At 64.4% G+C, this 27,963-nt stretch overlaps 2 protein-coding genes across 5 annotated transcripts in view; one reads left to right on the forward strand and one right to left on the reverse strand.

Annotated features, from left to right (window-relative positions):
* The window catches only part of DNAH17 (dynein axonemal heavy chain 17), an 81,102-nt gene extending 66,657 nt beyond the window's left edge, over positions 1-14,445 (forward strand). For 3 of the 4 annotated variants that reach the window (XM_070060216.1, XM_070060217.1, XM_070060219.1), the window contains 19 exons: positions 176-368; positions 498-733; positions 1,376-1,498; positions 2,417-2,621; positions 3,372-3,536; positions 3,683-3,823; positions 3,940-4,110; positions 4,400-4,522; positions 4,975-5,168; positions 6,899-7,047; positions 7,437-7,564; positions 8,048-8,275; positions 8,442-8,633; positions 8,990-9,169; positions 9,278-9,460; positions 10,891-11,073; positions 11,155-11,298; positions 11,741-11,966; positions 12,492-14,445. In XM_070060216.1, coding sequence (XP_069916317.1) covers positions 176-368; positions 498-733; positions 1,376-1,498; positions 2,417-2,621; positions 3,372-3,536; positions 3,683-3,823; positions 3,940-4,110; positions 4,400-4,522; positions 4,975-5,168; positions 6,899-7,047; positions 7,437-7,564; positions 8,048-8,275; positions 8,442-8,633; positions 8,990-9,169; positions 9,278-9,460; positions 10,891-11,073; positions 11,155-11,298; positions 11,741-11,966; positions 12,492-12,739 — 3,412 coding nt within the window. In that variant the 3' untranslated portion in view covers positions 12,740-14,445. The remainder of the gene's footprint in view (positions 1-175; positions 369-497; positions 734-1,375; positions 1,499-2,416; positions 2,622-3,371; positions 3,537-3,682; positions 3,824-3,939; positions 4,111-4,399; positions 4,523-4,974; positions 5,169-6,898; positions 7,048-7,436; positions 7,565-8,047; positions 8,276-8,441; positions 8,634-8,989; positions 9,170-9,277; positions 9,461-10,890; positions 11,074-11,154; positions 11,299-11,740; positions 11,967-12,491) is intronic. The other variant, XM_070060218.1, reaches the window with a different exon arrangement.
* PGS1 (phosphatidylglycerophosphate synthase 1) overlaps positions 12,140-27,963 on the reverse strand; it is a 36,778-nt gene continuing 20,954 nt past the window's right edge. Inside the window, exons 8-10 of the mRNA XM_051841566.2 lie at positions 21,026-21,174; positions 15,058-15,187; positions 12,140-12,584 (exon numbers count right to left, since the gene is read on the reverse strand). Coding sequence (XP_051697526.1) covers positions 15,068-15,187; positions 21,026-21,174 — 269 coding nt within the window. The 3' untranslated portion in view covers positions 12,140-12,584; positions 15,058-15,067. The remainder of the gene's footprint in view (positions 12,585-15,057; positions 15,188-21,025; positions 21,175-27,963) is intronic.

A 27,963-nucleotide genomic window follows, 5' to 3' on the forward strand; every position in this document is an offset into this window, starting at 1 on the left:
GGGCCTCCCTGGTCCCTGCCCAGACTCCGCCCCCTCCAGCCAAGCGTGGGCTCACCACGTGGACAGGGCGTGGGTGCCGATGGCTGGGGCAGGCGCTGAGGCCCCTGGCTGGGCCCCGGGACTCGCTGGCTGTCACCTCCCGGCGTGTGACCCGTGCCCCCGCCTTCCCGCGCAGGCTGGTGGGGGGCCTGGCCTCGGAGAACGTGCGCTGGGCAGAGTCGGTGGAAAGCTACAAGTGCCAGGGCGCCACGCTGTGCGGGGACGTGCTGCTCGTGTCCGCCTTCGTCTCCTACGTGGGCTACTTCACCAAGAAGTACCGCAACGAGCTCATGGAGAAGTTCTGGATCCCTTACATCAACAACCTAAAGGCAAGAGTGCCGTGACCCTGTGCCCGGCCGGGGAGGCCGCGCTGCCCCCGCCTGGCCGAGGCTCCCCGGGTGGGCGTGGCCCCGCCTTCTGCACAGCGCCCCCGGGAGTCACCTCCGGCCCCTCGGCAGGTCCCCATCCCCATCACCAAAGGCCTGGACCCCTTGAGCCTGCTGACGGACGACGCGGACGTGGCCACCTGGAACAACCAGGGTCTCCCCAGTGACCGCATGTCCACGGAAAACGCCACCATCCTGTGCAACACGGAGCGCTGGCCGCTCATCGTGGACGCCCAGCTGCAGGGCATCAAGTGGATCAAAAACAAATACGGGGGTGACCTGAGGGCCATCCGCCTGGGCCAGAAGAGGTGCGGGCGCCCCAGAACCCGGCGGTGGGGGGCGGTGGCAGGGGCTGGCGGGCCCCCGTGTTTGTGCCTTGGGTGTGGCACGTGCGGGCACTTGGAAAAGCTGGTGGACGACTGAATTGAAAGACAAGTTCATTTTGGCGCGGAACCCGTGGAAGTCCGCTCCGAGGGGTCGTCACAAGTGCGTGGAGAATGTGCGCAGCGGAAAAAACCGCACGCCCCGGAGCTCCAGACCCACCTGCGGTTCCGGCTTCCCACGCCCTCTCCTATCTGCGAGGCGCACACCTGCAGCCCGACAGACGCTGGCCCGCGGCGCCCACGCCCGACCCAGGGGCGGCGCAGGAGTGAAGGGCTGAGCCCAGGGCTGCTCTCCCTCCACCACTGCCTGCTGCTCCTGCGGACAGAGCCGGACGCGGGCCTGGGCTCGGGCGCCGCTCAGCCGCTGGCCGCACTCTGCTCCTGCGTGAGAAGCAACGCCAGCGAGCCGGCTAACGGGGTCCGAGAGGGGGGATGTGGGCCTGGAGCGTTTGGGCAGCCGGGAAGCTGCGCCCACGCCCAGCCCGCATGCCACACACACGCGCGAGCTGGCTTAGCCACGGCTCCCTGCCGGGCCCCAGTGCTCAGCGACCTCTGCTGTGCCCACAGCTACCTGGACATGATCGAGCAGGCCGTCTCGGAGGGTGACACCCTGCTCATTGAGAACATCGGCGAGACCGTGGACCCCGTGCTGGACCCCCTGCTGGGCAGGAACACCATCAAGAAGGGCCGGTGAGTCGGCCCCGGTGCTGCGGTCCCACCCGGGGCACCGCCCCCAGGCCCAGGGCTCGAGCACGTGGAGAGGGTCCACAGGCGGGCGCGGTCCTTCGTGGGACAGCCTCTGTTCTCGGGAATTTTGCAAATCCCGAGAGAGGCCAGCTTGCTCTTTAGACATCAGTGAACCTTTTCCAAGTGAACTGTCCGGCAGGTGGTCAGCCACTGCCCAGCCCCATTCCTCAGCACAGGGACATCCCGGGGGACGGCCTGTCAGGCGGTGGCTCCCCGGCCCCAGGCGACCCCGCCCCTGCTTCCCATCATCCCACACCCACAGACGCCGGCAGGTCCCCTTTGGCGTCTGGCTCTCTTTGCAGGGCGTGGTGCGCTCCAGGCCTGTCCGCGCCATGGCCTGGGTCAGCGGCCCCATTCCCGTTTAAGGCCGGACGCAGCCTCTTGCAAGGCCCCACCGCGTTCTGCCAGCCTGTACCTCGAGCCGGCATCGCTTTGTGACATAAAAAACAAAACAGGCCCCACCTCTCCATGCAGGGGTGCGGCAGGGGCCAGCACAGAGGGGCAGGCCTTGCATGAGTGGCCACACCTGAGGCGTGCACGTGGGCAGGGGTCCCCGAAGCAGGCTCCATCAGGAAGAGGGGAGGAGCGACGGCAGGCCCACCTGCACCTGCGGGAGCTCCCAGAATGCCCTGGTGTCTGAGTCGGGCCTGGGAGAGCCCGGCAGCTGTCTGTCCCAGCCCCCAGGACAGCCAGCGCCCAGTGGCCCCATGGTTAAGGGGAGAGCAGACCTCACAGGGGCGCCTCCCGGGAGGGCCCAGTGCAGGACAAGGGAGCCAAGGAGCCTCCAGCAGCCAGCGGGGCATGTGGGGCTGGCCTGGCACGGGGGCTCCCGGACCTGACCCTCGCCGCGCCCGTGGCCAGGTTCATCAAGATCGGCGACAAGGAGGTGGAGTACCACCCCAAGTTCCGCCTCATCCTGCACACCAAGTACTTCAACCCGCACTACAAGCCGGAGATGCAGGCCCAGTGCACCCTCATCAACTTCCTCGTCACCAGGGACGGCCTCGAGGACCAGCTGCTGGCCGCCGTGGTGGCCAAAGAGCGCCCGGATCTGGAGCAGCTCAAGGTGACGGCCGGATGCCCCGGGGCATGGGGGGCCCCAGGCAGAGGGAGCGGGGCAGGGCCGGGCCAGCGGCTCAGCGGTTCCCGGACACCGCATCCCACTTACGAGTGCCCGGCTCAGGTCCCGGCTCCTCTCCCAATCCCAGCTTCCTGCACGCACACAGGTGGTGAGTGGAGGGCTGGCTCCCGCCACCCCTGCGGGAGACCCAGACGGAGCTCCCCGCTCCCGGCCTCAGCCTGGCCCAGCCCTGGCTCTTGCTGTCATTTGGGAAGTGAACCAGAGGACAGGAGTCTCTGTCTTCCAAATAAAGAATGAAATTAAGTTTAAAAATTAAAAAAAAAAAAAAAGGAAAGGGGGGCCTTGGTCAACAGGAGGGTCCCCGAGCCTGTGGCCGCCAGCCCCGGGGGGCGCCCACCGCCCAGAGCCCTACCTTCTCCCCAGGGGGAGGGGGCCGAGCCACTCCTCCTCCCCCAGCGTCTCCTCATCCAGCTCCTGCGCTGGACACTAAGCCAAGTGATGGCCCTGTCACAGCAGGCGGCAGGGACCTGGGCGGCTCCAAGGCGCTGCAGGCCGCACCTGGCCGCTCCCTCGCTCTGTCCGGGACAAGCCTCTCCCCCGGGGGGCCGTGAGGCCCCTGTCCTGCACCGCCCCGCCCACCTCTGCCCTCTGCGGCCTGGCCTGACTTGTGCTGGGACGGCAGGGCCGAGGCTGGCGGTGACCGACACTGCTCCCCGGGTCTCGGCCCTGCCGCAGGCCAACCTCACCAAGTCTCAGAACGAGTTCAAGATCGTGCTGAAGGAACTGGAGGACTCCCTGCTGGCGCGGCTGTCGGCCGCCTCCGGACACTTCCTGGGGGACACGGCCTTGGTGGAGAACCTGGAGACCACCAAGCACACGGCCAGCGAGATCGAGGAGAAGGTGGGCGGCCGCGGGGCGGGGAGGAGCGGCCGTCTGCCCCGAGGCCCCTGCGTGGGGCTCCCGAGGGCACTGGAAGGGGCAGGACCCCTGCGCCTGGCGGCGTCCGCCCGTGGGTTCCACCCAAGCGCCCGTCCGCTCGTGTTAAGGTGCAAGAGGCTAAAATCACGGAGACGAAAATCAACGAGGCGAGAGAGAACTACCGGCCGGCGGCGGAGCGGGCCTCCCTGCTCTACTTCATCCTGAATGACCTCAGCAAGATCAACCCCATCTACCAGTTCTCCCTCAAGGTGGGCGCACCTGCCGCCGGGGCGGGGCGGGGCGGGGCGGGGCCGCGGAGCCCCAGCCCTGAGCCCCGGCTCCCGCGGAGCCCCAGCCCTGAGCCCCGGCTCTCCTGGCGGCCCAGGCCTTCAACGTGGTGTTCGAGAAAGCCATCCAGAAGACGGCGCCGGCCGACGAGGTGCGGCAGCGGGTGAGCAACCTGACGGACGAGATCACCTACTCCGTGTACACGTACACCGCCCGCGGCCTCTTCGAGCGGGACAAGCTCATCTTCCTGGCGCAAGTGACCTTTCAGGTGACGGCCAACCCCGAGGGGACGAAAGCAGAGTCTCGGCCCCTCCCCCACCCAGACCGGGGCGAGACGCCTGCCATCCCAGGGACTCCTGGGGGAGTGGCGCTGGGTGCGTGGTCCTGTGTTGGCGCTGCGTCTTCCCCAGAGATGCTGCATCAGACACGGTAATGGGGCCAAGGTGGTAAAACGCCCCCCACCCAGTTAAGCACTGCGGCCAGGTGGGGACGGCCAGGAGGGGGCGGCACGAGGCCCCCGGCCGGGCGGACAGTCAGCGCGCCCTCACACCCCTCAGGTCCTGTCCATGAAGAAGGAGCTGAGCCCCGTGGAGCTGGACTTCCTCCTGCGCTTCCCCTTCAAGGCCGGGGTCGTCTCGCCGGTGGACTTCCTGCAGCACCAGGGCTGGGGTGGGATCAAGGTCGGTCCCTGGGCCAGGGGGCCGGGGGCTTCTACGGGGCCTGGGCAGCCAGGAGGCCCAGAGGGGGGTTGGGGGAGGGGGCGCTGCTGGGGTCCCAGGGTTCTGCTTCCCCATCGAGGGTGCCGTCGGCTGCGTCCCCGGCTCCCACAAGCGCCAGCACGGGCACAAGTCACGCCCAGGGCGACACCCTTCCCCACCTCCCCCACAACCCCCTCCCCGGTGCCCAGAAGTGCAGAGTGCAAAGGTCACCCCCAGTCACACACGGTCAGGGACCCTCAAGTCCGAAGTTTCGAGTCTTGGTTGAGAAAGATTTGAGGACGGTGGTCTCCAGGGACCCCCAGGGCCGGGAGGCGAGGTCTCGTGCCTGGGGGGTGACCCGCAGGGTCAGGCCTGGTGCCGCTGGGGGGTGGGGGCAGGAAAGGTGCTCCCGGAGCCCCCGCGTCTGCCCCCAGGCCCTGGCGGAGATGGACGAGTTCAAGAACCTGGACAACGACATCGAAGGCTCGGCCAAGCGCTGGAAGAAGCTGGTGGAGTCGGAAGCCCCGGAGAAGGAGATCTTCCCCAAGGAGTGGAAGAACAAGACGGCGCTGCAGAAGCTCTGCATGGTGCGCTGCATGCGGCCCGACCGCATGACCTACGCCGTCAGGTGAGCGCGCCAGCCACGGGGAGCCCCCCCCACCCCCGTGCCGCCAATCACCTGAGAATGTGACCTGCGCCGCCACCCGGGTCCCGCCCTGCACTGCCAATCTCCTGGGAACGTGCCCACCAATCATCGGGGGAGGGGGCCACTGCCCTGTGCCACCAATCACCGGGGGTCCCGCCCTGCGCCGCCAGTCCCCCTGCCCCTTTGGGGCGTCTACACTTGTCTTCTACCAGTGTGGGTTTTAGCGAGTTTGCCAGGGAACCACTCCAATGTCTGTGTCGTGAGCAACCTGCCCGTGGACAGGGTCAGGTCCCGGGGGAACCGGGTGGGGCAGCCCCACAGGGAGCCCCGGCTGCTCTTGCTTCTTGCCTGGAAACCGCCCGTTTCCCAAAGACGCCCACGTGCCCGACAGAATTCCCCTCTGACAAGGCAGGGCCTGACTCACGCGCCCCGGTTCCTGCCACGCAGGGTCTTCCTGTGGGGGGAGGCGGCCAGACATCGGGGCGGGGCGGGAGTGTTGGGCACGGGGCACCTGGGACCTGAGCGTGCTTGGGTCCCAAGATGAGCTAGGGGACCCTCCCCCCATGGGTCACACAGCCTCGGGGCTGGGGGCTTTGAAGCTCTGTGCTCCCAGGTGGGGAGGGAGGCGGGGGGCAGTGCTTTGGCGAGGTTCATGAATGGACAGTGAGTGACCAGAGCCAGTCCCGTGCCCTCCGTGGTGCTCTGCTGGCGACTGGGCTCCCCAGCCTGTGCCGTGCACAGCAAGTGTGCGGCTGTGGTCTCCCGCCGCTGGCCAGCACTGCCCGTGAGCACGAGGCTGGAGGTGGCGGAGCCTGCCTAGGACCCAGCCCTGCTTAACTTTTAAGATTTATTTAATGGGGGTGGGGCAGAGCGGGAGAACCAGATCCTGCATCCAGGAGTTCACTCAACAAACGGCTGGGCCAAGCTGAAGCCGGGCGCCTGGGGCTCCATCCGGGTCTCCCGCGTGGGTGCAGGGACCCACGTGCTCGGGCCGTCTGCTGCTGTCCCAGGCGCATTCACAGGGGACTGGATGGGAAGTGGAGCAGCCGGGACTCGAACCAGCAGGGGGCAGCTTCAGGGGCCGCCGGGCCCTGGGCATCGCTCATTCGCCCCTAGACAGCGCTAATTTGTCCTGGCCCAGTAAGGGGCTAAGGTGGCTCAGTGTGGCAGCACCCGGCACCTGGGGGACCTCCGTTTCAGGGGCAGCCGAACAGAACCCGGCTGTGGCTGGGCTGGGCAGCGGCCAGGCAGATGAGGCGGCCCCAGAAAGCCCCAGGGTGGGAAAGCAGCCGCCGCTGACCCCTGCTCAGGTCAGAGGGGAGGCCCGGGGGGCGCAGGTCCCCCGGCGCTGAGGGCGGGCGCGTGAGAGGTCAGCTCCCACGGTCCGCTCGGCAGAGGGGGCTCAGCCACAGGGGACCAGGGCCCTGGGCCAGGGAGGAGGGCGCTCACGCTGTCCAGTCGGCTCCCCAGACTGCTGTCCTCTGAGCTGCTTCCTTCCCGTACCCCCGTGGAGCCCCCACCCCCGCCTTGCCTCGGGGGCATCCCCCTGCCCACGACTCCCCCGCTCCCTGGGCAAGAAGCCCCAGGAAGACTCTGCTTCCCCGCCAGAGGCTTCGCTGCTGAGGTCAAGCCCCCCGCCCCGACACCGGCCCTCCTGCCTGGGGGCGGGGGTGGCGGCTCGGCCCTGGGCGCTGACCACGTGTGCTCCCCAGGAACTTCGTGGAGGAGAAGATGGGCAGCAAGTTCGTGGAGGGCCGCAGCGTGGAGTTCTCCAAGTCCTACGAGGAGAGCAGCCCCTCCACCCCCATCTTCTTCATCCTCTCCCCGGGGGTCGACCCCCTGAAGGACGTGGAGGCCCTGGGTGAGTGTGGCAGGCTGGCCACGCTCCCGGCCACAGCGGGAGACCCTGTGGCAGACAGGAAGCTGGGGCCGGCGACGGAGCCTGGGACCCCCGTGCGCGCTGGGGGAGGGGAGCCTGGTGGGGTCTCATAGGGGACACGCAGACCACGTGGCCAGGGGAAGCTGCTCGTGTTCCCCCCAGGTCCTCCCACTCGGATGGCTGCGGGTGACCGAGGGGTGGTCCCCGGGGCCAGGGGCCAAGAGGCCGTTCTAGACCTGGCAGCTGGCGGCCCCACAGGGTGCCCGGATGGGCTGCTCAGGTCTCGGGTCACGTGTGTTCTTCGTTTGTGCGGAACCCTCGGGGCCGGGTGTGTGGACTCGCAGGGTCTGAGCTGCTCTCGTCTCCTTTAGGGAAGAAGCTGGGCTTTACCATAGACAATGGCAAGCTGCACAACGTGTCCCTGGGGCAGGGACAGGAGGTGGTGGCCGAGAACGCCCTGGACGTGGCAGCCGAGAATGGACACTGGGTCATCCTGCAGGTGCCCGGGCTGGCGCGAGGGAGCGGGTGTCCTGCAGGCCACGGGGTGCAAGCGTGGGCTCCTGCATGGGGGGCGGCCGCGGGGGCTCCCAGAGAAACCCTGAGCACACACAAGGGCCTGGAAAAAAATTCATGGAAAAATGGGATTTAGAGGTGACTTTATCCTGACTACAAATATCCGTTGAAATCCACGCTGTCCATGGTGCGTGTTTTCCATGAGCTTTCTGGAGCCCTGGTACCACTGAAAACACACCCTGGGCCCAGGGGCGTCCCTCAAAGCCCGCAGGCCTGGCCCTGTGCCTCTTCCACCACCCAGAGGGGGCGGGGGCCCGGTGAGCTCAGCCTCCTGCGGGCAGGTGGCGGGGACAAGGCCGCAGCACTGGGCACGACCCCTGCTGGGAGGCGGTGCTGGAGTGGCTGTGTCCCTGGCAGACCTCGTGGGCAGGGAAGGCGTGCGTGAGGCCAACCCCGGTCCTGCCCACAGAACATCCACCTGGTGGCCCGCTGGCTGAGCACACTGGACAAGAAGGTGGAGCGGTACAGCACGGGCAGCCACGAGGACTACCGGGTGTTCATCAGCGCCGAGCCGGCGCCCAGCCCCGAGGCCCACATCATCCCGCAGGGCATCCTGGAGAACGCCATCAAGATCACCAACGAGCCGCCCACGGGCATGCACGCCAACCTGCACAAGGCTCTGGACCTCTTCACCCAGGTGAGCGGGGCCTGTGTGGCCGGGACCCCCGCTTCTCCTGGGGTCTGTACGCACGCGCGCGCAGCCTGTGCCGGCTCGGTCACTGGCGGCCAGGGGCCCGCGTGTGGGCAGGGTGTGGCCAGGGAGGGGAGCGGCTCCGAGACGCGCCCCCACCCTGTCCCCGCAGGACACCCTGGAGATGTGCACCAAGGAGGTCGAGTTCAAGTGCATCCTCTTTGCCCTGTGCTACTTCCACGCCGTGGTGGCCGAGAGGCGCAAGTTCGGTGCCCAGGGCTGGAACCGGTCGTACCCCTTCAACAACGGGGACCTCACCATCTCCATCAACGTGCTCTACAACTACCTGGAGGCCAATGCCAAGGTGAGGCGCCTGCCCCAGCCCCGCCCATGGGCGGGGACACAGCCCCTGCCCCTCCCATCTCCCGGCCCGCCTGTCTGTCCTTTCCTTTGGCTGTTAACGGGTTTTCAGAAACCAAAGCAAACCTGAAAACCCGGAGACTCACCTGGGACAGTGCCAGCCTGACCCGGCGGCCACCGCCCGCCTTGTGCCCCCGCCGTCCCGGCAGCGGTCCCACGCACGCACTGCCCGCTCCGTGGGGTCAGTTTCAGCTTGCGATGGAGCTTGAACCCCCACCCCCCCCCCCCCCCCGTGATGTGGCCTGGCGGGCGGGGACAGTGCAAGACAGACAGGGCCCTGCCTTCGACCCTTCCCCCCAGGTGCCGTGGGATGACCTCCGCTACCTCTTCGGCGAGATCATGTACGGGGGCCACATCACAGACGACTGGGACCGCCGGCTGTGCCGGACCTACCTGGCCGAGTACATCCGGGCCGAGATGCTGGAGGGGGAGGTGCTGCTGGCCCCCGGCTTCCAGATCCCGCCCAACCTGGACTACAAGGCGAGGAGGCCACGGCGGCCGGGGGGTCCAAGGTCGAGGGAGGTGTTGGCATGGAGGGCAAGGGCGTTCTGGGGAGGTCCCGGCGTGACCCAGGCCGCCCCCCTGCAGGGCTACCACGAGTACATGGACGAGAACCTGCCCCCCGAGAGCCCCTATCTGTACGGCCTGCACCCCAACGCGGAGATCGGCTTCCTGACGGTCACCTCGGAGAAGCTGTTCCGCACCGTCCTGGAGATGCAGCCCAGAGAGAGCGACGCGGGGGCGGGCACAGGAGTCTCGCGCGAAGAGAAGGCAGGCTCCCTGGTGTCCCGGGACGGAGGGGCTGAGGGCCGGGCCCCCAGCCCTCTCCCTCGTCTCCTAGCTCGGGGCCCTCACAGGTGGGACACGAGCTCCGGGAGCCAGGCCTGCACAGGAGACCCCGTCGGCTGAGCGCGAGAGCGACGCCACCCGGGGCTCCCGTCCCCTCCGCTGTCTGGGCTGGCGTTTGTTCCTCTGTACTTAAAAGCTCATTTGAAAGGCAGAGAGACACGGCTCACGCCCCAAATGGCACAGCGGTCAGGCGCTCCATCGGGGTCTCCCTCGAGGGTGGCAGGGGCATCACTGCTGCCTCCCGTCGGCAGGGAGCCGGATCAGAAGCAGGGTAGCCAGGGCTCGAGCTGGCGCGGAGGTGAGATGCAGGTGTCCCAGGGGGTGGCCCCACCGCCCAGCCCGGGCGCTGGACAGTATTCTAGCAAAGTTCTATACGAGTCACCTGGGATCGCGCCTCGCAGGAAGCAGGGCGGCGTCTGGGTCACAGCCTCGTTGCTACTGGGCTGGGAGCCTTGCCCAGATCTGAGTCGCAGCCGGGAACCTCACAGATGGTGAGGCACTGTGGGCCACTCCTCGCGGGGTGTGCACGGTCCCCACACGGCTCCCACAGGTGACTGACAAGGGAGCCGGGCGCGTGGGCTCCTGGGCAGGTGCGTGGGTGCTGCGGGCGGGCCCAGACCGGGTCTGGACACACTTGCTTTGGGCAGGCTCCCAGCCCCCGGCCCTGGCGCGCTGACACGGGCACGGGCACTGACACGGGCACAGGCGCTGACACGGGCACGGGCGCTGACACGGGCACGGGCACTGACACGGGCACAGGCACTGACACGGGCACAGGCGCTGACACGGGCACGGGCGCTGACACGGACACAGGCGCTGACACGGGCGTGGGAGCTGACACGGGCACGGGCGCTGACACGGGCACGGGCGCTGACACGAGCACGGGCGCTGACACGGGCACAGGCGCTGACACGGGCGTGGGAGCTGACACGGGCACGGGCACTGACACGGGCACGGGCGCTGACACGGGCACGGGCACTGACACGGGCACGGGCACTGACACGGGCGCTGACACGGGCACAGGCGCTGACACGGGCGTGGGAACTGACACGGGCACGGGCGCTGACACGGGCACAGGCGCTGACACGGGCGTGGGAGCTGACACGGGCACGGGCACTGACACGGGCGCTGACACGGGCACAGGCGCTGACACGGGCACGGGCGCTGACACGGGCACAGGCGCTGACACGGGCACGGGCACTGACATGGGCGCTGACACGGGCACAGGCGCTGACACGGGCACAGGCGCTGACACGGACACAGGCGCTGACACGGGCGTGGGAGCTGACACGGGCACGGGCACTGACACGGGCGTGGGAACGGGCGCTGACACGGGCACGGGCGCCTCGCAGGTGAAGGCCGTGCTGGACGACATCTTGGAGAAGATCCCAGAGGCGTTCAGCATGGCCGAGATCATGGCCAAGGCGGCCGAGAAGACCCCGTACGTGGTGGTGGCCTTCCAGGAGTGCGAGAGGATGAACATCCTGACCAACGAGATGCGCCGCTCGCTCAAGGAGCTGAGCCTGGGGCTGAAGGTGACAGCTCCCCGCGGGCCGCGCACAGCTGGGGGGGGGCGGGGGCGGGGGCAGCGGGCAACACCCGTGTGTGTGCCTCAGGGGGAGCTGACGATCACCACCGACATGGAAGACCTGTCCACGGCGCTGTTCTACGACACGGTGCCCGACACGTGGGTGGCCCGGGCCTACCCCTCCATGATGGGCCTGGCGGCCTGGTACGCCGACCTGCTACTGCGCATCAGGGTGAGCCGTGTTCCCCCAGGGCACCCCATGTCCTCAGACGCCCTGGCGTGAGCCAGCACCCCAGGGACCAAGGCCAGGACCGCCTGGGCGCCCACAGGACCCTCCAAGTTCGTCCCCCTCGGCCCCCGGCTCCCCAGGGACGCCCACGTGCCCTATCGGGGTGCCCGGTCTGAGTCCCAGGTGCTCTGTGCTTGCGATGCAGCTCCCTGCCGCCCCCCAGGGGAGACCGGGCGCAGTTCCGGCTTCTGCCTGGCCCAGCCCCAGCCGGCACTGCAAGGCCAGTGACCCAGCAGGTGGAAGACCTATCTTTCCCTGTCAATCTGCCTTTAAAATAAACGCACACTTTGTTACGGAGCCCAACAACAAGGCGCCGGCCGTCCCGGGGGCAGGGACTGCCGACTGACTGTGCCCCGCCCTCCCTCACGGCCCCATTTCCTCCCAGGAACTCGAGGCCTGGACCACAGACTTCGCCCTGCCCACCACCGTGTGGCTGGCCGGCTTCTTCAACCCGCAGTCCTTCCTCACGGCCATCATGCAGTCTATGGCCAGGAAGAACGAGTGGCCCCTCGACAAGATGTGTCTGTCCGTGGAAGTGACCAAGAAAAACCGCGAGGACATGACGGCCCCGCCCCGCGAGGGCGCCTACGTCTACGGGCTCTTCATGGAAGGTAATGAGGGGGGTGCGTCTGTCCACGGGAGCTTCCAGAGCCAGGACTGTGTACGGGGAGGGCGGGGAAGCTCGGAGGGGGTTGCAGGGCATGTGCTGTCCCACAGCCCGCCCAGGACCCCGCAGCAGGAGGTCAGACACACCCTTCCCTGTGACCAAGCACCAAGCCCAGCCTGGCGGTGGCCATTCTCCACGTTTATTTTGGAATTCAGACAGGAAATACAAACGTCATTAAATAGGGGCGTAGAAAGAGCAGTGCGGCGAGAGGCGGCGCTTCCCAGGTGCACGTGCGGGGAGCTGCGCCCAGGCAGGGGCCGAGACCGCCTGCAGAGACGGCGTCTTGCTGGCAGGCAGGCTCCGGGGCCAAGCGCTGGTGCCGACATGATTCCGAGCACGCCCTCTGTCCGCTGTTCCCGGGCCACGCAGACCCCAGCCCTGGCTTCAGCCATCGTGGGGGTACGGGCCCGTTCCTGCCAGCCGTCACCTCGCAGGGCCACCCTGACCCGCCGCCGTGCCGTCCCCCCAGGAGCTCGCTGGGACATCCAGACGGGCGTGATCGCGGAAGCGCGGCTGAAGGAGCTGACGCCAGCCATGCCCGTCATCTTCATCAAGGCCATCCCTGTGGACCGCATGGAGACCAAGAACATCTATGAGTGCCCCGTGTACAAGACGCGCCTCCGCGGCCCCACCTACGTCTGGACCTTCAACCTGAAGACCAAAGAGAGGGCAGCCAAGTGGATCCTGGCAGCCGTGGCGCTGCTCCTGCAGGTGTAGCCCCCGGGGGCTGGGCTGGGGGGTGCAGATTAAACGTCTGAGGCTCCACGTGTGCTCCTCTGCTTGGCGTCAGGCCCCTCTCGGGAACCAAACCCCGACCCCCGGCTCACGTGAGGACGGGGGCACAAACCAAGGTAATCTGCTAGTTTCTCCTGACACACACTTCCTGCACCGCTTAGAAACGAGGCCTCTCCACAGCCCGGCTGCCAGACAGAGCGTTCCAGCAAAGCGCTGGGGCTGCCCGACGAGGCCGGGGCAGAGGGAGGCAGCCGAGAGCCAGCCCAGGCAGGGGGCAGCAGTGCCCACAGACCCCAGGCGGATCTCGGGCTCAAAAACCAGGTACAGGAAACGCTGCGAGAGCAGACGGGCTTCTCAGTTCAGGCTGAGCCTGGACGGCCACTCCCAGGACAGCTGAGGGTCAGCACCTCCAGGAGGAGAAAGCCCTCCTCCCGGGCCCAAGGACGCTAACCCTCTTGGGAGCTGCAGGAAAGGAGACAGACAGAGCTCTGGCCAGGGAGCCTGACTGCTGAGCAACCACCGCTGCTGGCCAGGAGGGGGCGCTGCTGCCCTGCGTGTCCAGCTAGTCCCTCAATCAGATAAAAAGCCAGGGCCACCAGGCCGATCCCTTTGGGACGTGTGCCAATTCTGCCTGTGGAGTCTGGCATGAGTAACCCCACACGCTGACAAAACCACCCCCAGACATTCCGAGAGGCAAAGCAGGGACTGCAACAGACGCCCCCGCACCCTGGCTCTGTGGACGGAGTCAGGTCGGCCTGGAAGGTCACCAAGGGAGCAGCCGGGCCCCGTACGTTCCCCTGTCCCGCAGGAGGGACGGGCAGCAAGGGGTGCCCCCGCCCCACCCGAGCCCACAGGGCGGCCAAACGGAGGCAGGAGGAACGGGATCCAGCCTCGTGCCCTGGGGGCTGCTCTCAGAAGCCCCCGAGGACGCCCAGGAAAGGTGGAGGGAGCGGCCTGAGACAGCTGCCCCTAAAGTACGGTTCGTTCTCAAACAGACGGCGAGGGCCTCTGATCCAGCTTTGCTCAAAGCAGCGAAACGGCCCACGTACTACCCCTGAGGGAGGCCTGGACGGTGTGCCTGGCTCTGGCCAGGCCCAGGATTGGCCGCTGGAGTCTTTGGGGAGTGACTCTCCCCCTGCGCCCCACCACTAACTCCAGCCTTCAAATAAATCTGGGTATTTGACCATAATCTATGTCAGGCATGGTACTGGTACAGCTTCGTTTTAGGGGAACAGCAGGATGTATGCCATAGTTAGAAATACGGTCGTGTGGGATGGCGCTGTGGTGTAGCAGGTAACGCCTCCGCCTGGAGCACTGGCATCCCATATGGGCGCTGGTTTGAGTCCCGGCTGCTCCACTTTTTTTTTTTTTTTTTTTTTTTGGGACAGGCAGAGTGGACAGTGAGACAGAGAAAGGTCTTCCTTTGCCGTTGGTTCACCCTCCAATGGCTGCCACGGCTGGCGCACCGCGCTGATCCGATGGCAGGAGCCAGGTGCTTCTCCTGGTCTCCCATGGGGTGCAGGGCCCAAGCACTTGGGCCATCCTCCACTGCACTCCCGGGCCACAGCAGAGAGCTGGCCTGGAAGAGGGGCAACCGGGACAGAATCCGGCGCCCCGACCGGGACTAGAACCCGGTGTGCTGGCGCCGCAGGCGGAGGATCAGCCTAGTGAGCCACGGCGCTGGCCCCGCTGCTCCACTTTGGCCCAGGTCCTTGGGCCCTGCACCCACGTGGGAGACCGGAGGAGGCTCCTGGCTTCAGCCTGGCCCAGCCCCAGTGGTTGTGGCCATTTGGGAAGATACATCATCCACCCCCCTCTCCAACTCCGCCTTTCAAATAAACCTGGAAAAACAAGCAGTGCTGACAAGCAGAGACGAAACTGGCACGAGCCAAGGGCACCCACACGACAAACACAGGGCGCCAACGCTGAAGCACACGTCTGCCCCATGTCAGAGGACTCCTGCCCCCGCTGGCACAGGGGACGTGCACCGCACCAAAACGTCAGGGGGCCGGCGAGGCAGCGGCCAAGGACCAGCTCTGCCACCACCGCCTCCCGGAGCCGCCGCTGGCCAGGGCAGTGCTCCCACCAAGAAGTTCCCCCACCTCCACAGCCGCGTCCCTGCACCTGCGCAGCTGCGAGGGCAGCGCTGAACCTGCGCTCCGGTCCGAGCCCACACCAGGCAGCCCTGCGACCCGGTGCACAGGACCTGGCAGAAGGGGGCGAGACCCGCCCTGTGCGTCCTTGGGGCTGAGCACCAGGGAGGAGCCCCACGCCCGCGAGAGCGCCCCGGGCAACAGCACCTGTCTGTCCTCAGAAGAAGTTCTTGATGAGCGGCGTCACCATCTTCACCCAGAGCTTCACCTGCCGACTGGGCTGCTCGAAGGTGGCGGAGGACACCACGGCCGACCGCAGGTAGAGCTGCTGCTGCTCCTGAGGGGAGAAGGTGGCCGTGAGCACCCGGGCGGCGGAGCCAGGGGAGGCCCTGCTGCTCCTGAGGGGAGAAGGCGGCCGTGAGCGCCCGGGCGGCGGAGCCGGGGGAGGCCCTGCAGCTGATCACCTTCTCTACGCGAGCGGAAATGACACGGTCTTTCTTCTACTTTGTGCCGTCACCGCCCCGAGCTGACGCAGGCTGTGGCCATCAGCGAGCCTCTTTCTGGAGACAGCCCGGGCGGCACACTCACCGGAGTCGGCCCCCAGAAAACCGCGCACGCGCACACGCGCATACACACACGTGTTTACCCCAGCAGCGCTGCTGCCAGGGAAGGCTGGCAACCACCTAGCGTCCACAGCCTGCACGACTCGGCCTCCGGCTCCTCTGGCTCAGGGTCCCCGCCCCAGACACCAAAGCCCCTCCCACAGGAGGCGGGGCCTGCACCTTACTCAGCCTTCCCCCCCGCCCCCCCCCCCCCCCCCCGGCGTTGTCAGCCCTCACGTCCAAGCACTACGTAAACAGCTGTTGAACGTGTTAGGGACTAACAAGGAAAGTCCGCACATTCAGTCCAAGTGCTGACCTATTTCAGGCCGAGACTGGCTGACCCCCACACGCGGGCCGTCCGATGCCCAGGGCTGGCTAGTCCTAACGTCATCAGAAGTGACACTTCTCTCTCCACACGCACACGAGACGGGCAGGGGGCCAAACACAGCGCAGTTACCGCTGGGCACCAGTTCCTCCCAGTAGCTGTTATCTAATTTTTATAATAAAAGCTTATTACTTTCACATTTAAAAAGTTAGAATTTTTAGACTGTGTTCAGATCCTTAAGAAGCAAAACTCATATCGCCCGTGACGAGGCGTTCAGTCGGGGCCACGATTCTGGGTTCTGTTTCCATCACTCGGGCTCTGTGGCCTCCCCAACCCCCAACCCCGTCTCCAGTGCCCTCACTTGTACACCCTGGCCACACCTCCACGCACCAGCCCAAGGACCACAGGACGTGGCTATGGATACACTCTGCCACCCCAGGCCACGAGCCCTGCCCTGTGTCCCTGGCAATGCCTCTGCCCCCCCAGGGCAGGGCAGGACCCTGGCTGGGGAAATCCAACGCTCCCCTTCTTCCTGCACACCCACGCCGTCGCGAGACCAGGGCAACACAGCGGCCGGCATGTGAGTGGCACAGACCCACAGCCACAGCTCACACACACACCCAATCCTCTAGCCTCCTGAGGCTGCCAAGGCCCACATCCCAGCGGGGTGCGCCTGAGGGAGGAGCCAGCGTGGCTCCCGGGGGGCTGCTTTGCCGAAGTCTCCATGGACCGGCTCCAGTTCTGTTTTTAAATGAATGCACAGCCAAGATTGCCATTAAATCACCAGAAACACGTGCGTGTCCTCGCGGCTCCGCCTCAGGGCAGGGGGAGGAAGTCAGCGGACGGGGCACACGGCTGTAACCGCGCCGCTTCTGGGGTCACTTCGCACAAAACCAGGCAGCTTCCGGCTCTTACTGTGCGCGCTGAGTGAAGGGAGACTTCAGATTCGCCTAAAAACACCTCCCCACTCGCACGCCCATCCTGGGTCCAAGGAGAGGGCCGGGGTAGCTCCCGAAGCAGGGACGCAGGCTGCAGGGAGGCTGCTGCACTCGGGCCTGGGGGCCTGGACCCCAGAGGGCGAGGAGGCGGCTGAGTGGCCGGGAAATGCCTTCTGCATGAGCAGAGCGAGGGAGCTGGCATTTACCCTGGGGGAGGACAGGCACACCCCCACGGGCATCCTGGGCTGTGCTCCCACCCTCAGCCTCGGCCACCGTTGTGTCTGGGTATGTGTGCCTGGGTGTATGTGCGTGGCTGGGTATATCTGTGCGCATTTCTCAAACACACTAATAAAGTTGGGGAGGGGGGCACAGGTGCTGTGAGACAGCAGGCAGGCCACTGCTCAGACTCCTACCTCCTGTATCAGAGTGCCGGGGGGAGGGTCCCCGCCTCCACTTCTGACCCAGCTTCATTAAGGCAGCGTGGGCCCCGTACCCATGTGGGAGACCCGAGTGGAGCTCCTGGCTGCAGCCCGGCCCAGCCTTGGCTGCTGTGGGCGTCCGTGACGTCCATCAGAGGACGGAAAACAGCTCTCCCCCACCCCTCCTGCAGGTGCACTTGCTCACTCACTCACATGCCACACACAAGCACACACACACACACAACACGCACCCATACACACCACACCCCATACACACAACACGCACCCAATACAGCACACACACCATACACACCACACCCCATACACACAACACGCACCCGATACAGCACACACACCATACACACCACACCCCATACACACAACACGCACCTGATACAGCACACACACCATACACACCACACCCCATACACACAACACGCACCCGATACAGCACACACACCATACACACCACACCCCATACACACAACACGCACCTGACACAGCACACACACCACACCCCATACACACCACACAACACCCACCCCATACAGCACACACCCCATACACACAACATGCACCCAATACAGCACACACACCATACACACCACACCCCATACATACCACACACCCCACACATGTATCACACATACATACCACACACACATCACATATACACCACACCCCTTACACCAACCCCAAACACACCATATACATACAACACACCCCATTCACACACATAACACATACACCACACAACACGCACCCTACAGCACACATCACATACACACCACCATACCCCATACACCCATCCCATACACACCACACATACAACACACCCCATACATACACATCACACAACATCGATCTCACATACACACAACACACACAACACACACCCCATCCAGCACACACACATACACATCACACCCCACACACATACAACACAACTCACACATCACACACACCCCATACACATCACACATACAACACACCCCATACATATATCACACACAACACACATCACATGTACACACACCTCACAATCACAACACGCACCCTATACAGCACGCACACATATCACATATATACCACCATTCCATACACACCACACATATAACACATCCCATATACACACATCACACATACACACCCTATCTATACACACCAAATACCCCATATACCCCACACTATTCACGTATACACCACACTCCCAAACACACATCCCATACACACCATACACACACCACATACAAACCACACAACACACCCATATACCACATGCCCCATACACACCAAGCATACACACCACACACACACACACATCTCACATACCCATACGCCACACCCCACACACATACACCACCTGCACTATATTTCAAATAATTTAACAGCCTTAGAATGGGGGTGGGAGCTGGGGGCAGGTGCTGGGCCCGGCAGTTGGGATGCCCATCTCTCACACTGACTCCAGATCCTGCTAGTGCAGGCCTTGGGATACGCGGAGACCCCAGACTGAGGGCCTGGCTCCCAGCTGGCCCCTGCGAAGTGCTCCTGCAGGAAGGGGGCACACTCCTCCTCCTCCTGATAGCTTGACAGTTACAGAGAGATCGGCCAACCGCTGGCTCACTCCCCAGACAGCACTGCGGCCAGGCCAACGCCAGGAGCGTCCTGCGGGTCTCCCGCGCGGGTGCAGGGCCGTCTTCCGCTGCTTCCCCAGTGCATCAGCAGGGTCCAGCCCTGATCACCGCAGCCATTTGGGGAATGAACCAGTGGATGGAAGAGCTCGCGCTCGCTCTCTCGCTCGCTCTCTCTGCCTCTCCCTCTCTGTAATTCTGCCTTTCAATAAATAAATAAATCTTTTGTATATTAGAACACAGAGGCCAGTGCTGCGGCTCACTTGGCTAATCCTCCGCCTTGCGGCACCGGCACACTGGGTTCTAGTCCCGGTCGGGGCGCCGGATTCTGTCCCGGTTGCCCCTCTTCCAGGCCAGCTCTCTGCTGTGGCCCGGGAGTGCAGTGGAGGATGGCCCAGGTGCTTGGGCCCTGCACCCCGTGGGAGACCAGGAGAGGCACCTGGCTCCTGGCTTCGGATCAGCGCGGTGCGTTGGCCGCAGCAGCCATTGGAAAGTGAACCAATGGTAAAGGAAAACCTTTCTCTCTGTCTCTCTCTCTCTCTCACTGTCCACTCTGCCTGTCCAAAAAAAAAAAAAAAATACAAAGGCAGCGGCCAGCGCCGCAGCTCACTAGGTTGATCCTACACCTGCAGCGCCAGCACCCTGGGTTCTAGTCCCGGTTGGGGCGCCGGATTCTGTCCCAGCTGCTCCTCTTCCAGTCCAGCTCTCTCCTATGGCCTGGGAGTGCAGTGGAGGATGGCCCAAGTGCTTGGACCCTGCACCCACATGGGAGACCAGGAGGAAGCTCCTGGCTCCTGGCTTCGGACTGGCGCAGCAGCGCCGTCCGTATCAGCCATTTGGGGGGTGAACCAACGGAAGGGAGACCTTTCTCTCTGTCTCTAACTCTGCCTGGCAACACACACACACACACACACACACACACAGAAAGAGGAGAGGAGAGCACGCAGGCCAGGCTGCAGCCTTCCTCGGAGCGGGGATAGAGTCCACCTCCACCTCCCAGCCAGCTCCCTAAAGGCTGGCGAGCAGAGGGGATGGCCCAAGTCCCTGAGCCCCTCCCACCCACAGGGGAGACCTGAATGGAGTTCTGGGCCTTTGGTTTCAGCCTGGCCCAACCCCCGCCATTGCAGGCATCTGGGGAGTGAACCAGCGGATGGAAGACCTCTTTTTCTCTCTCTCTGCGCAAGTAAATAAATACAACTTTTTTAAAAAAGTTTTTTAAAAGGAGGCATTACAGTAGTATCATGAACTACCTCCCTCCCACAATCTAAAGCCCTTGGGATTCAGGTTTGGGAAGAGAAAGAAAATATCCCAAATATGTCATCTGAGAAAGCAGTGCCTGACCACAACCAGCCCCGAGGTTTCTCGAGGCCCAGGATGTGGGTTCCGTTCCCTGCTCGAGGGCTGGGGTGAACAATCAGTACCACAACCCCACACACAGGCATGGGGGTGCTCCCCAGATCAGCACAGATCCTGGAAGAACAGTCACCAACGACTCTGACCCAGCACAGCCTCCCGGGAGACGTGGCCATCGACACGGGCGGCCGGAGTCCGGACACCTCGTGGTGGAAAGCTCCTGGTTCCCCGTGAGCCCAGCTGTGCAGCCAGCTGCCACCCTGTGACCGGAAGCGCTGAGCTTCCTCAGTCACTGGCAGCCCCCCCGGGCCCCGGCCCGGCCCCCGCCACTTCCTCTCTCCCTGGCTCTGAGGCATCCCCAGGCCCCGGCCTGCGGAGAGCAGGCCCAGGGCAAGAGGCAGCTTCCACATCCTCTTCCCGCTACTGAGCCCCGACAAGCTTGCGCCAGAGTCTCCCACACACCGCAGGGCGCAGCACGAGGGCACCGCACGGCACACGGGCCTGAGCCGGCCCGCACCAGCACCCGGCTCTTCCACCAGTCTGTCATGCCAGGTGGGCAGCAAACAGAGACGCCCACGAAAACACTAAGGAATCCCCAGTGAGCTCTGCTCTCCACGTGACACTGAACAGAACACAGCCCATCCGGGGAGGGCCGACCGCGGCCCCTCTGCTGGATCCCACCCCAGCGTGCTGGAGCCTGGCACTGTGCCGTCCACACGTGAGCCACTCCTGGTCTTCAGAGGGCGGCCTGCGGCAGGGCTCTCCTCCAAGGCCTAATCCCCACGGCCGCAGGCCTCCCCTGCCGCTCCGAGTCTCACTCACTGTCCTACCAACAAGGCCAGCGCCAGGGCGTGGGGCTGCCCACAACAGGGGCGCGGCTGAGTCCCAGCCCCGAGGCCCCACTCACCTGGTGGAGCTGCTGCTGCAGGGCCCGGCTCTCGGTCACGATGGCGATCTGGGCCTCCAGGTCCCGGTGAACTGACCTGTACCCAAAATTAGGAGAGCCAATGAGCGTGAGGCAGGGCAGGCTGCTCCCCGCCAGGTACAGCCAGAGGCCTGCAGGAAAAGGAAACGTGCAGACAGCAATGAGCACAGCTGCGCAGCCTCAGGTTCCAACCCACGAGCCACGCGGCCCCCGCCGGGCTCCCTGGCAGAACTGGGGCTCCTGTGTGCTCCCCTCCCCGATGCTCTGCCTGGGGGACGCTCCCTCCACCGCTCTGCACGCTGCCCTCACGTCCCGGCAGGGCTGCACGATTCTGCTCCAGGGCCCTCTCTCACCCCTGCCCACTCCCAGCGGCTCGAGTCTCTCCCAGATAGCCGGGGCCTCCGACCAAGCTCAGAACTGCCCGGTGCGCACCGGCTGCTGCTACGGCCTCCCCGACAGCCCGAGGGAAAGGAGCAGAGTCCAGGCAGCGCCTGCCTCGGGAGAGAAGCAGCACAGCGCTCCAGGGCAGGCGGGGACAAGCAGCGCCTCCCCGTCAGCAGACCAGGGCCGTCACGAGGAGGCGCAGAGAGCCCGGTGAGCACAGGCCTGTCTCGGCACAAGCTGCCCTCCCACATCTGGTTCACGCCAACCAGGGACGTGTGTAGGTCCCTACTGAGACTGTGCACACCAAAACCTTGGGGAAGCCCGGCGGCTCCGGGCTCAGAACTTCCAGGCTAGCCTGCCTCTGCCCCCAACAGCCGCCGAGAACCCTGCTCCCCTGGACAGCTGGGAAACGCAGGGAACAGCAACGCCCCAGGAGCACTGCCACAGCGGGGCACCAGTTCCATGCCTGCCCGCTGCAGCCCAGCCCCACCAGAACTTCTCCTGAGACGACTGCCCGGGGCTGACCTCATCTGCTGCCATCTGCTGCCCCGGACTTCCTTCCTCCTCCAGGGAGACGTGGCCTTCAGAGCAACTCATCCCGGACACCCCACCCAGGTCAGCGCAGCCAGCTCTGGGGCTCCCGGGGGCGCCCGCGCAGGGCCAGCCTCCGCACGTCCTCCCCACACGACCCCCACGCGCCCCCCAGAGGACCCGCACGGGCAGGTCAACACTGTCGCCGGCGCCGCACTCCCAAAGCAGAAGACCGTTTCCTGACTGAGCGAAAGCCTTTCCAGGAACATCCTGGGCAAGAGGCGACGAGGTCCTGCCCGTTCCTGTCCCGGGTCTGCGCCCGCCCCTGCGGAGGGCCACATCCAAGTGCCCGCTTCATCAGCGGCGCCCCCACCGGGCTGGCTGCCTCTCCCTGGCCAGGCAGTCTGTTGCAGGCAGCTCCCCCGCCCAAGGCAGCTGACCCTCCCTTCCACAGGGACGGCTCTTCACACACGGCACGCCGTCTTTTCCCACAGAATGAAGCCAAGAGACACAGCACGGCAGGCTGCCACGCTGCTGATGACAAAACCAATCTCTTAAAAGACGGGTTTGGGGCCAGCACTGTGGGTCCCGGCTGCTCCACTTCCAATCCAGGTCCCTGCTGTGGCCTGGGAAAGCAGAAGACGGCCAGTGCTTGGGCCCCTGCACCCCTGTGGGAGACCCAGAAGCAGCTCCTGGCTCTTGGCTTCAGCCTGGCCCACGTCCAGCCATCGTGGCCATGTGGGGAGTGAACCAGCAGATAGAAGACCTCTCTCTGTCTCTGCCTCCCTGTAACTCTGCCTTTCAAGTAAAATAAACAAATCTTAAAAAAAGGGGGGGGGGGGTTGGGGCGGGCACTGTGGTGCAGCAGGTAAGCCACTGCCTGGGCTGCCCACATCCCCCTCCAGAGTGCTCAGTCCAAGTCCCAGCTACGCTGCACACGGCCCAGCTTCCTACGAAACCTGGGAGGGAGATCTTGGCCCAAATTTCTGGGCTCCTGCCCCCCAAGTGGAAGACCCAGATGGAGCTCCTGGTCCCTGACTTCAGCCTGGCCCAGAGTTTGGGAGTGAACCAGTGGATAGGAGACCTCTCTCCCTCCCTCTCTGTTGCTTTAAAAAGATGTGTTTATTTTAAAAGGCAGTTACAGAGACAGAAAGAGGAAGTGATGGTGTGTGTGTGTGTGTGCTGTCTTTCATCCCCTGGTTCACTCCCACAATAGCCTGGGCTTGGCCAGGCTGAAGCCACGAGTTTCACCAGGGTCTCTCCCAGGGATGCAGGGGCCCAAGACTCAGATCATCTGCTGGGGCTCTCCCAGGCCCATTAGCAGGGAGTTGGCTTGGAAGTGGAGCAGGGCCGGCGCCATGGCTCAATAGGTTAATCCTCTGCCTTGGGGCGCCGGCACACTGGGTTCTAGTCCCGGTCGGGGCGCCGGATTCTCTCCCGGTTGCCCCTCTTCCAGGCCAGCTCTCTGCTATGTCCCGGGAGTGCAGTGAAGGTTGGCCCAGGTCCTTGGGCCCTGCACCTGCATGGGAAACCAGGAGAAGCACCTGGCTCCTGGCTTCGGATCAGCATGGTGCACCGGCCATAGGAGGGTGAACCAACAGCAAAAGGAAGACCTTTCTCTCTGTCTCTCTCTCACTGTCCACTCTGTCAAAAATTTTAAAAAAAATTTAAAAAAAAAGGAAGTGGAGCAGCTGGGACTTGAACCAGTGCCCATAAGGGATACTGGCACTGCAGGAGGCGGCCCAACCCGCTGCACCAAAATGCCAGCCCCACACCTTTCAAATAATTTTGTAAAAGATTTTATTTATTGGGGCTGGTGCAGTGGCACAGTAGGTTAATCCTGCGGCGCTGGCGTCCCATATGGGCGCCAGTTCTACTCCTGGCTGCTCCTCTTCCAATCCAGCTCTCTCCTATGGCCTGGGAAAGCAGTAGAGGATGGCCCAAGTGCTTGGACCCCTGTACCTGCATGGGAGACCCGAAAGAAGCTCCTGGCTCCTGGCTCCGGATAGGCGCAGCTCCGGCCATTGTAGGCAACTGGGGAGTGAACCAGCGGTTGGAGGACCTTACTGTCTTCCCTTTCACTGTCTGTAACTCTACCTCTCAAATAAGTAAAATCTTAAAAAAATAAAAAAAAGACTTTATCTATTTGATGCTACAGAGAGTGAGAAAAGAGTAAGTTGAGTGAGAGAAAGAGAGAATCTTCCATCCCCCAGATGGCCGCAATGGCCAGGGCTCAGCTGGGCCATAAAGCCAGGAGCTTCCTCCAGGTCTTCCATGTGGGTACAGGGCCCAAGCACTCAGTCATCTTCTGCTGCTTTCCCAGGTGCATTAGCAGAGAGCTGGATCAGAAGTGGAGCAGCCGGGACTCGAACCGGCGCCCATATGGGATGCCTGGGCTGTAGGCAGCAGTTGAACCCACTGTGGCACAACACTGGCCCCAGATAAATAAGTCTTTAAAAGTCTGCTCCGTGCTGCTCCCCTGAGGCTGCTCAGGGAGGGCTGGGTGAGAGCAGTGAGCAGAGGCTGTGCACCGGGCACCAGCGCCACCTTGACTCTGATCAACCCAAGGCACCTAGACCACAGGGTCCAGCAGGGAGCTGGTCCTGCCTGATTCCACAGGGTCTTTTCTAAAAGGTTTAAAAATACTTTTTTATTTGAAAGGGTGACAAACAGAAAGGAAAAGACAGAGAGACAGAGATCAATCTTCCATTCCACTGGTGCAGGGGCCCAATCTTCCCAAATGCCCACGCAGCCGGGGCTGGGCCAGCCAAAGCCAGGAGCCTACCACTCCACCTGGGTCTCCTATGCAGGCGGCAGGAAGCCGAGTGCCTAAGCCGTCACCAGCAGGAAGCTGGCTTGGAAGCAGAGGCAAGACTGGAGCCCAGGCGCTCCAACACAGGATGTGGGTGTCCAGCAGCTGGCCCCCTGCACCACACCTGCCCCTCCACAAGCACTTCTAAATCTGCAGTCTAAATGTGTCTCTCACCAGGCAGCAGAGGGGTCCAGACCAGGCGCAGTAGCTCCCCTCCAGGCCACTGACCAGCTATGGTACATGTGACAGCTTCTCAATCGTAGTGGTCACTGCCCTGTGAGGGACAGCACACCCACACACGGACCACCTGTACCCGTCTGTGTCCACACCTCTCAGGTCAGACCGCACACACCCGGCTACCACCTGTAGTCAGGTCAGCACCCCCCCCCAATACACACGCACACATACCACCTGCACCTGTGTCTCCGTGACCCTGCCCCAAGACCCCAGCCCCTTCCCCTGTGGGAAAGCCAGGTGTAAACCGTATCCGGTCTCTCTTCCTCATCTTCCTTCCTCCGGATCCCAGCTGGACTCCATGCAGCGCCTGCGGGTAAAGGGGCGGCTCCCACTTCTAAGTCACCACTCGGGGTCTCCCTACAGCGTCACTTGCACTGCATTCCTTCAAAATGAAGAGAGACCACACGAGGCAGGACTGGGCCATGGGATGAGTCCCACCACCAAGGTCAGGGACAGTCGCCACACAGTGCCCACACCACAGGGCGCTCCACAGGCCAGGGCCACCAGAAGAGCAGTTGCTCGCGCGTCAGGAGCTGAGTCACTGGCCCGTGCCCTGCGGACAGTGGGACGCTGGCGGGACACGCAACGTGGGACGGAGCGTGGATGCCCTTCTGAGACCGCGCCTCCCCCGCTCCATGCCCCAGCAGTCAGGAGCTCCCTCCTGCTGGGCGGCATGCACGCAGGGCAGAATGTGCAGGGCCAGGACACGTCCCAGCCCGGAGCCATACACCCTTCCAGGAAAGGGCTAGGTGCCCCATTCACAGGGCGGGCAGAGGCAGCCACAGGCAGCCACAGGAGGACGCCCTGGGCTCAGAGTCCAAGGCTCCCGCCTGCTCACCCCCCGCAGCAGACGCCAAGTCACTGCACTCAGTCGCGAGAGGCTCCCTGCCCTCGCCAGGCCCTCGGCACCTCCAGTCCTGCCCTCCGCCTGCATCGCTCCTGTCCCAGACACTGGCCCGCAGGCTCCCTCTGCTCCACGACCCCATTTCACACACGGCGCCCACCAGCTAGGCGAGGCCGACGCGGACGTCACGGAGAGGGGACAGAGGCCCGCCGGCCCGCCCTCCCATGCGGAAGCACCACCTGTGCCGACAGGCCAGGAGCAGAACTGCCCCATGCGGAACTGGAACCGGCGCTCAGGGCGGGGCTGCGGGCTCCCCTGCCGGGAGAGCACTGGGCGGCACCGTGCCAAAGGGCCTCCCGGGAAGGCCCTGGAAGTGGTGACATTCTCACAACCAGTAACAGATCCGTCACCAGGAGCCAGAAACTCATCGAGCGCTCCGCCTCACCACACACATTGTGCTGCTAGTGCTAGACGCTGCCTACCAAGAAGTCCAGGCCAGCACTTCCGGACCCGCCCCTCCAGTGCGCAGGGAGGGCTGCGGGGACAGGGCTGGCAAGTCCCGATGACAGGGAACAGTGACCCCTCGCCCCTAGGCTCAACAATTCACAGCCACCGAGCTGCTGCTTCCAAGGCCTCCAGGGCCTCCACAGCGCGTGGCAAACGGCGGCCAAGGGGGCCGGTCTATCTCCACCAAGGTCAGCTTTGGCGAGGGGTCCCCGGGGCTCCACACACCAGTCAGCTGCAGCCTCTGAGCTGCTTCCTGCTCGGAGTCCAGCTTCTAGCCAGCCCCCAGACCTCTGTCCACCACACCCATTGGGCAAGGGGTCAGACAGGCAACAAGACGCCCACACAGAACAGGGACGCGCATGCGGCCTGAGAGCCCTCCTGTGTCTCTCTCCAGAAGGCCAGGAGACGCAGGCGAAGCCCGGGGCTGACGCTGAGCTTGCCCTTCACCACCTAACTGCAGGTAGGGGCTGACGCACAGCACCCCTGGAGCCTCCTCACGCTACAAGGGGCCCAAGAGGTCACAGCCTACAGAACCAGCCCGGAGCTGTGGCGCCGGCCGAGCAATCACAAGGGCCAACGGGGCGCCATGCACGCGGGCTCTGCGGGTGTCTCAGGACGCAGGTACTCAGCCAGCCCACGACACAGCCGACACTGGACCGTGCTCGACTCCATGTCAGGTGGCCCAGCCCGGCTGCAGGCTAACGGGAGTGTCCCAGGCATGCGAAAGGAGGCGGGGCTGAGCAAGGGCGCCCAGTGCCTGGGTGTGCTCACTGCACTCTGTCTCCCGACGTGTCTGCCAAGACGTAACCCTGCGACTCATGGACCCCCCACCCCCAGCGTGGCCTCAATGTCCACACACACCTCCGCATGGCTTCCACGACACCTCTCCTGGGGATGAACCACGTGATGGAAAACTGACAAGCCCACACAGTCCAGGGCCCCGACCCCACTTTACAGGAAGAGGTGGAAGCAGGTCCTTGGGCTTCGGCTGAAGGCAAAGGTGGACCACGCGGTCCTCCCTGCCGGTCTGTCCTTCACCTTCACGTGGGGTCTCCTGAGGTTCTTGACCGCACCCACTGCAAAACCAAATCCAAACCGGTTTCCAACAAACTGACGCAGCTTAACTTGTCAACACAGACACACAGTGAGGCCTGAGAAGCGTGAGCGGCGCACACAGGCTGCTGGGCAGCACACGCCCTGCTCCAGCCAACAGTCCACACAGGGATCCTGGCCGCAGGCAGGCGAGCGACGCCACACTCGGCCGCAGCATCCGGCATGACCTCCGCCCTGCCAAGCTGCAGGCTTCCTGAGGGCAGGGGCCCAGCCCATGCTCCTCGCATCTCCACACTCCCTGGGCCACCACCGTGGTCACTGCTCAGCCGGCCCTCGAAGCCTCCTAACCTGACTCCCAGGGCAGTGCTGTGCTGACCAGCAGAACCCTGGCCAGGTACAAGAACCACGGCATCCCGTCTCCTCTGCCCAAGGGCTTCCGGGAGCAGGAGCGCCGAGCCAGCTTGGACCTGTCCTGCAGGAGCTCAGGGAGAGAACGGCGGGATCGACAGGAATTTTCAGGAGCCCACAGACACCCCAACAGGCACACGGCTC

Source organism: Oryctolagus cuniculus, chromosome 17 (assembly GCF_964237555.1).
Source record: "Oryctolagus cuniculus chromosome 17, mOryCun1.1, whole genome shotgun sequence".
Classification (NCBI taxonomy): Eukaryota; Metazoa; Chordata; class Mammalia; order Lagomorpha; family Leporidae; genus Oryctolagus; species Oryctolagus cuniculus.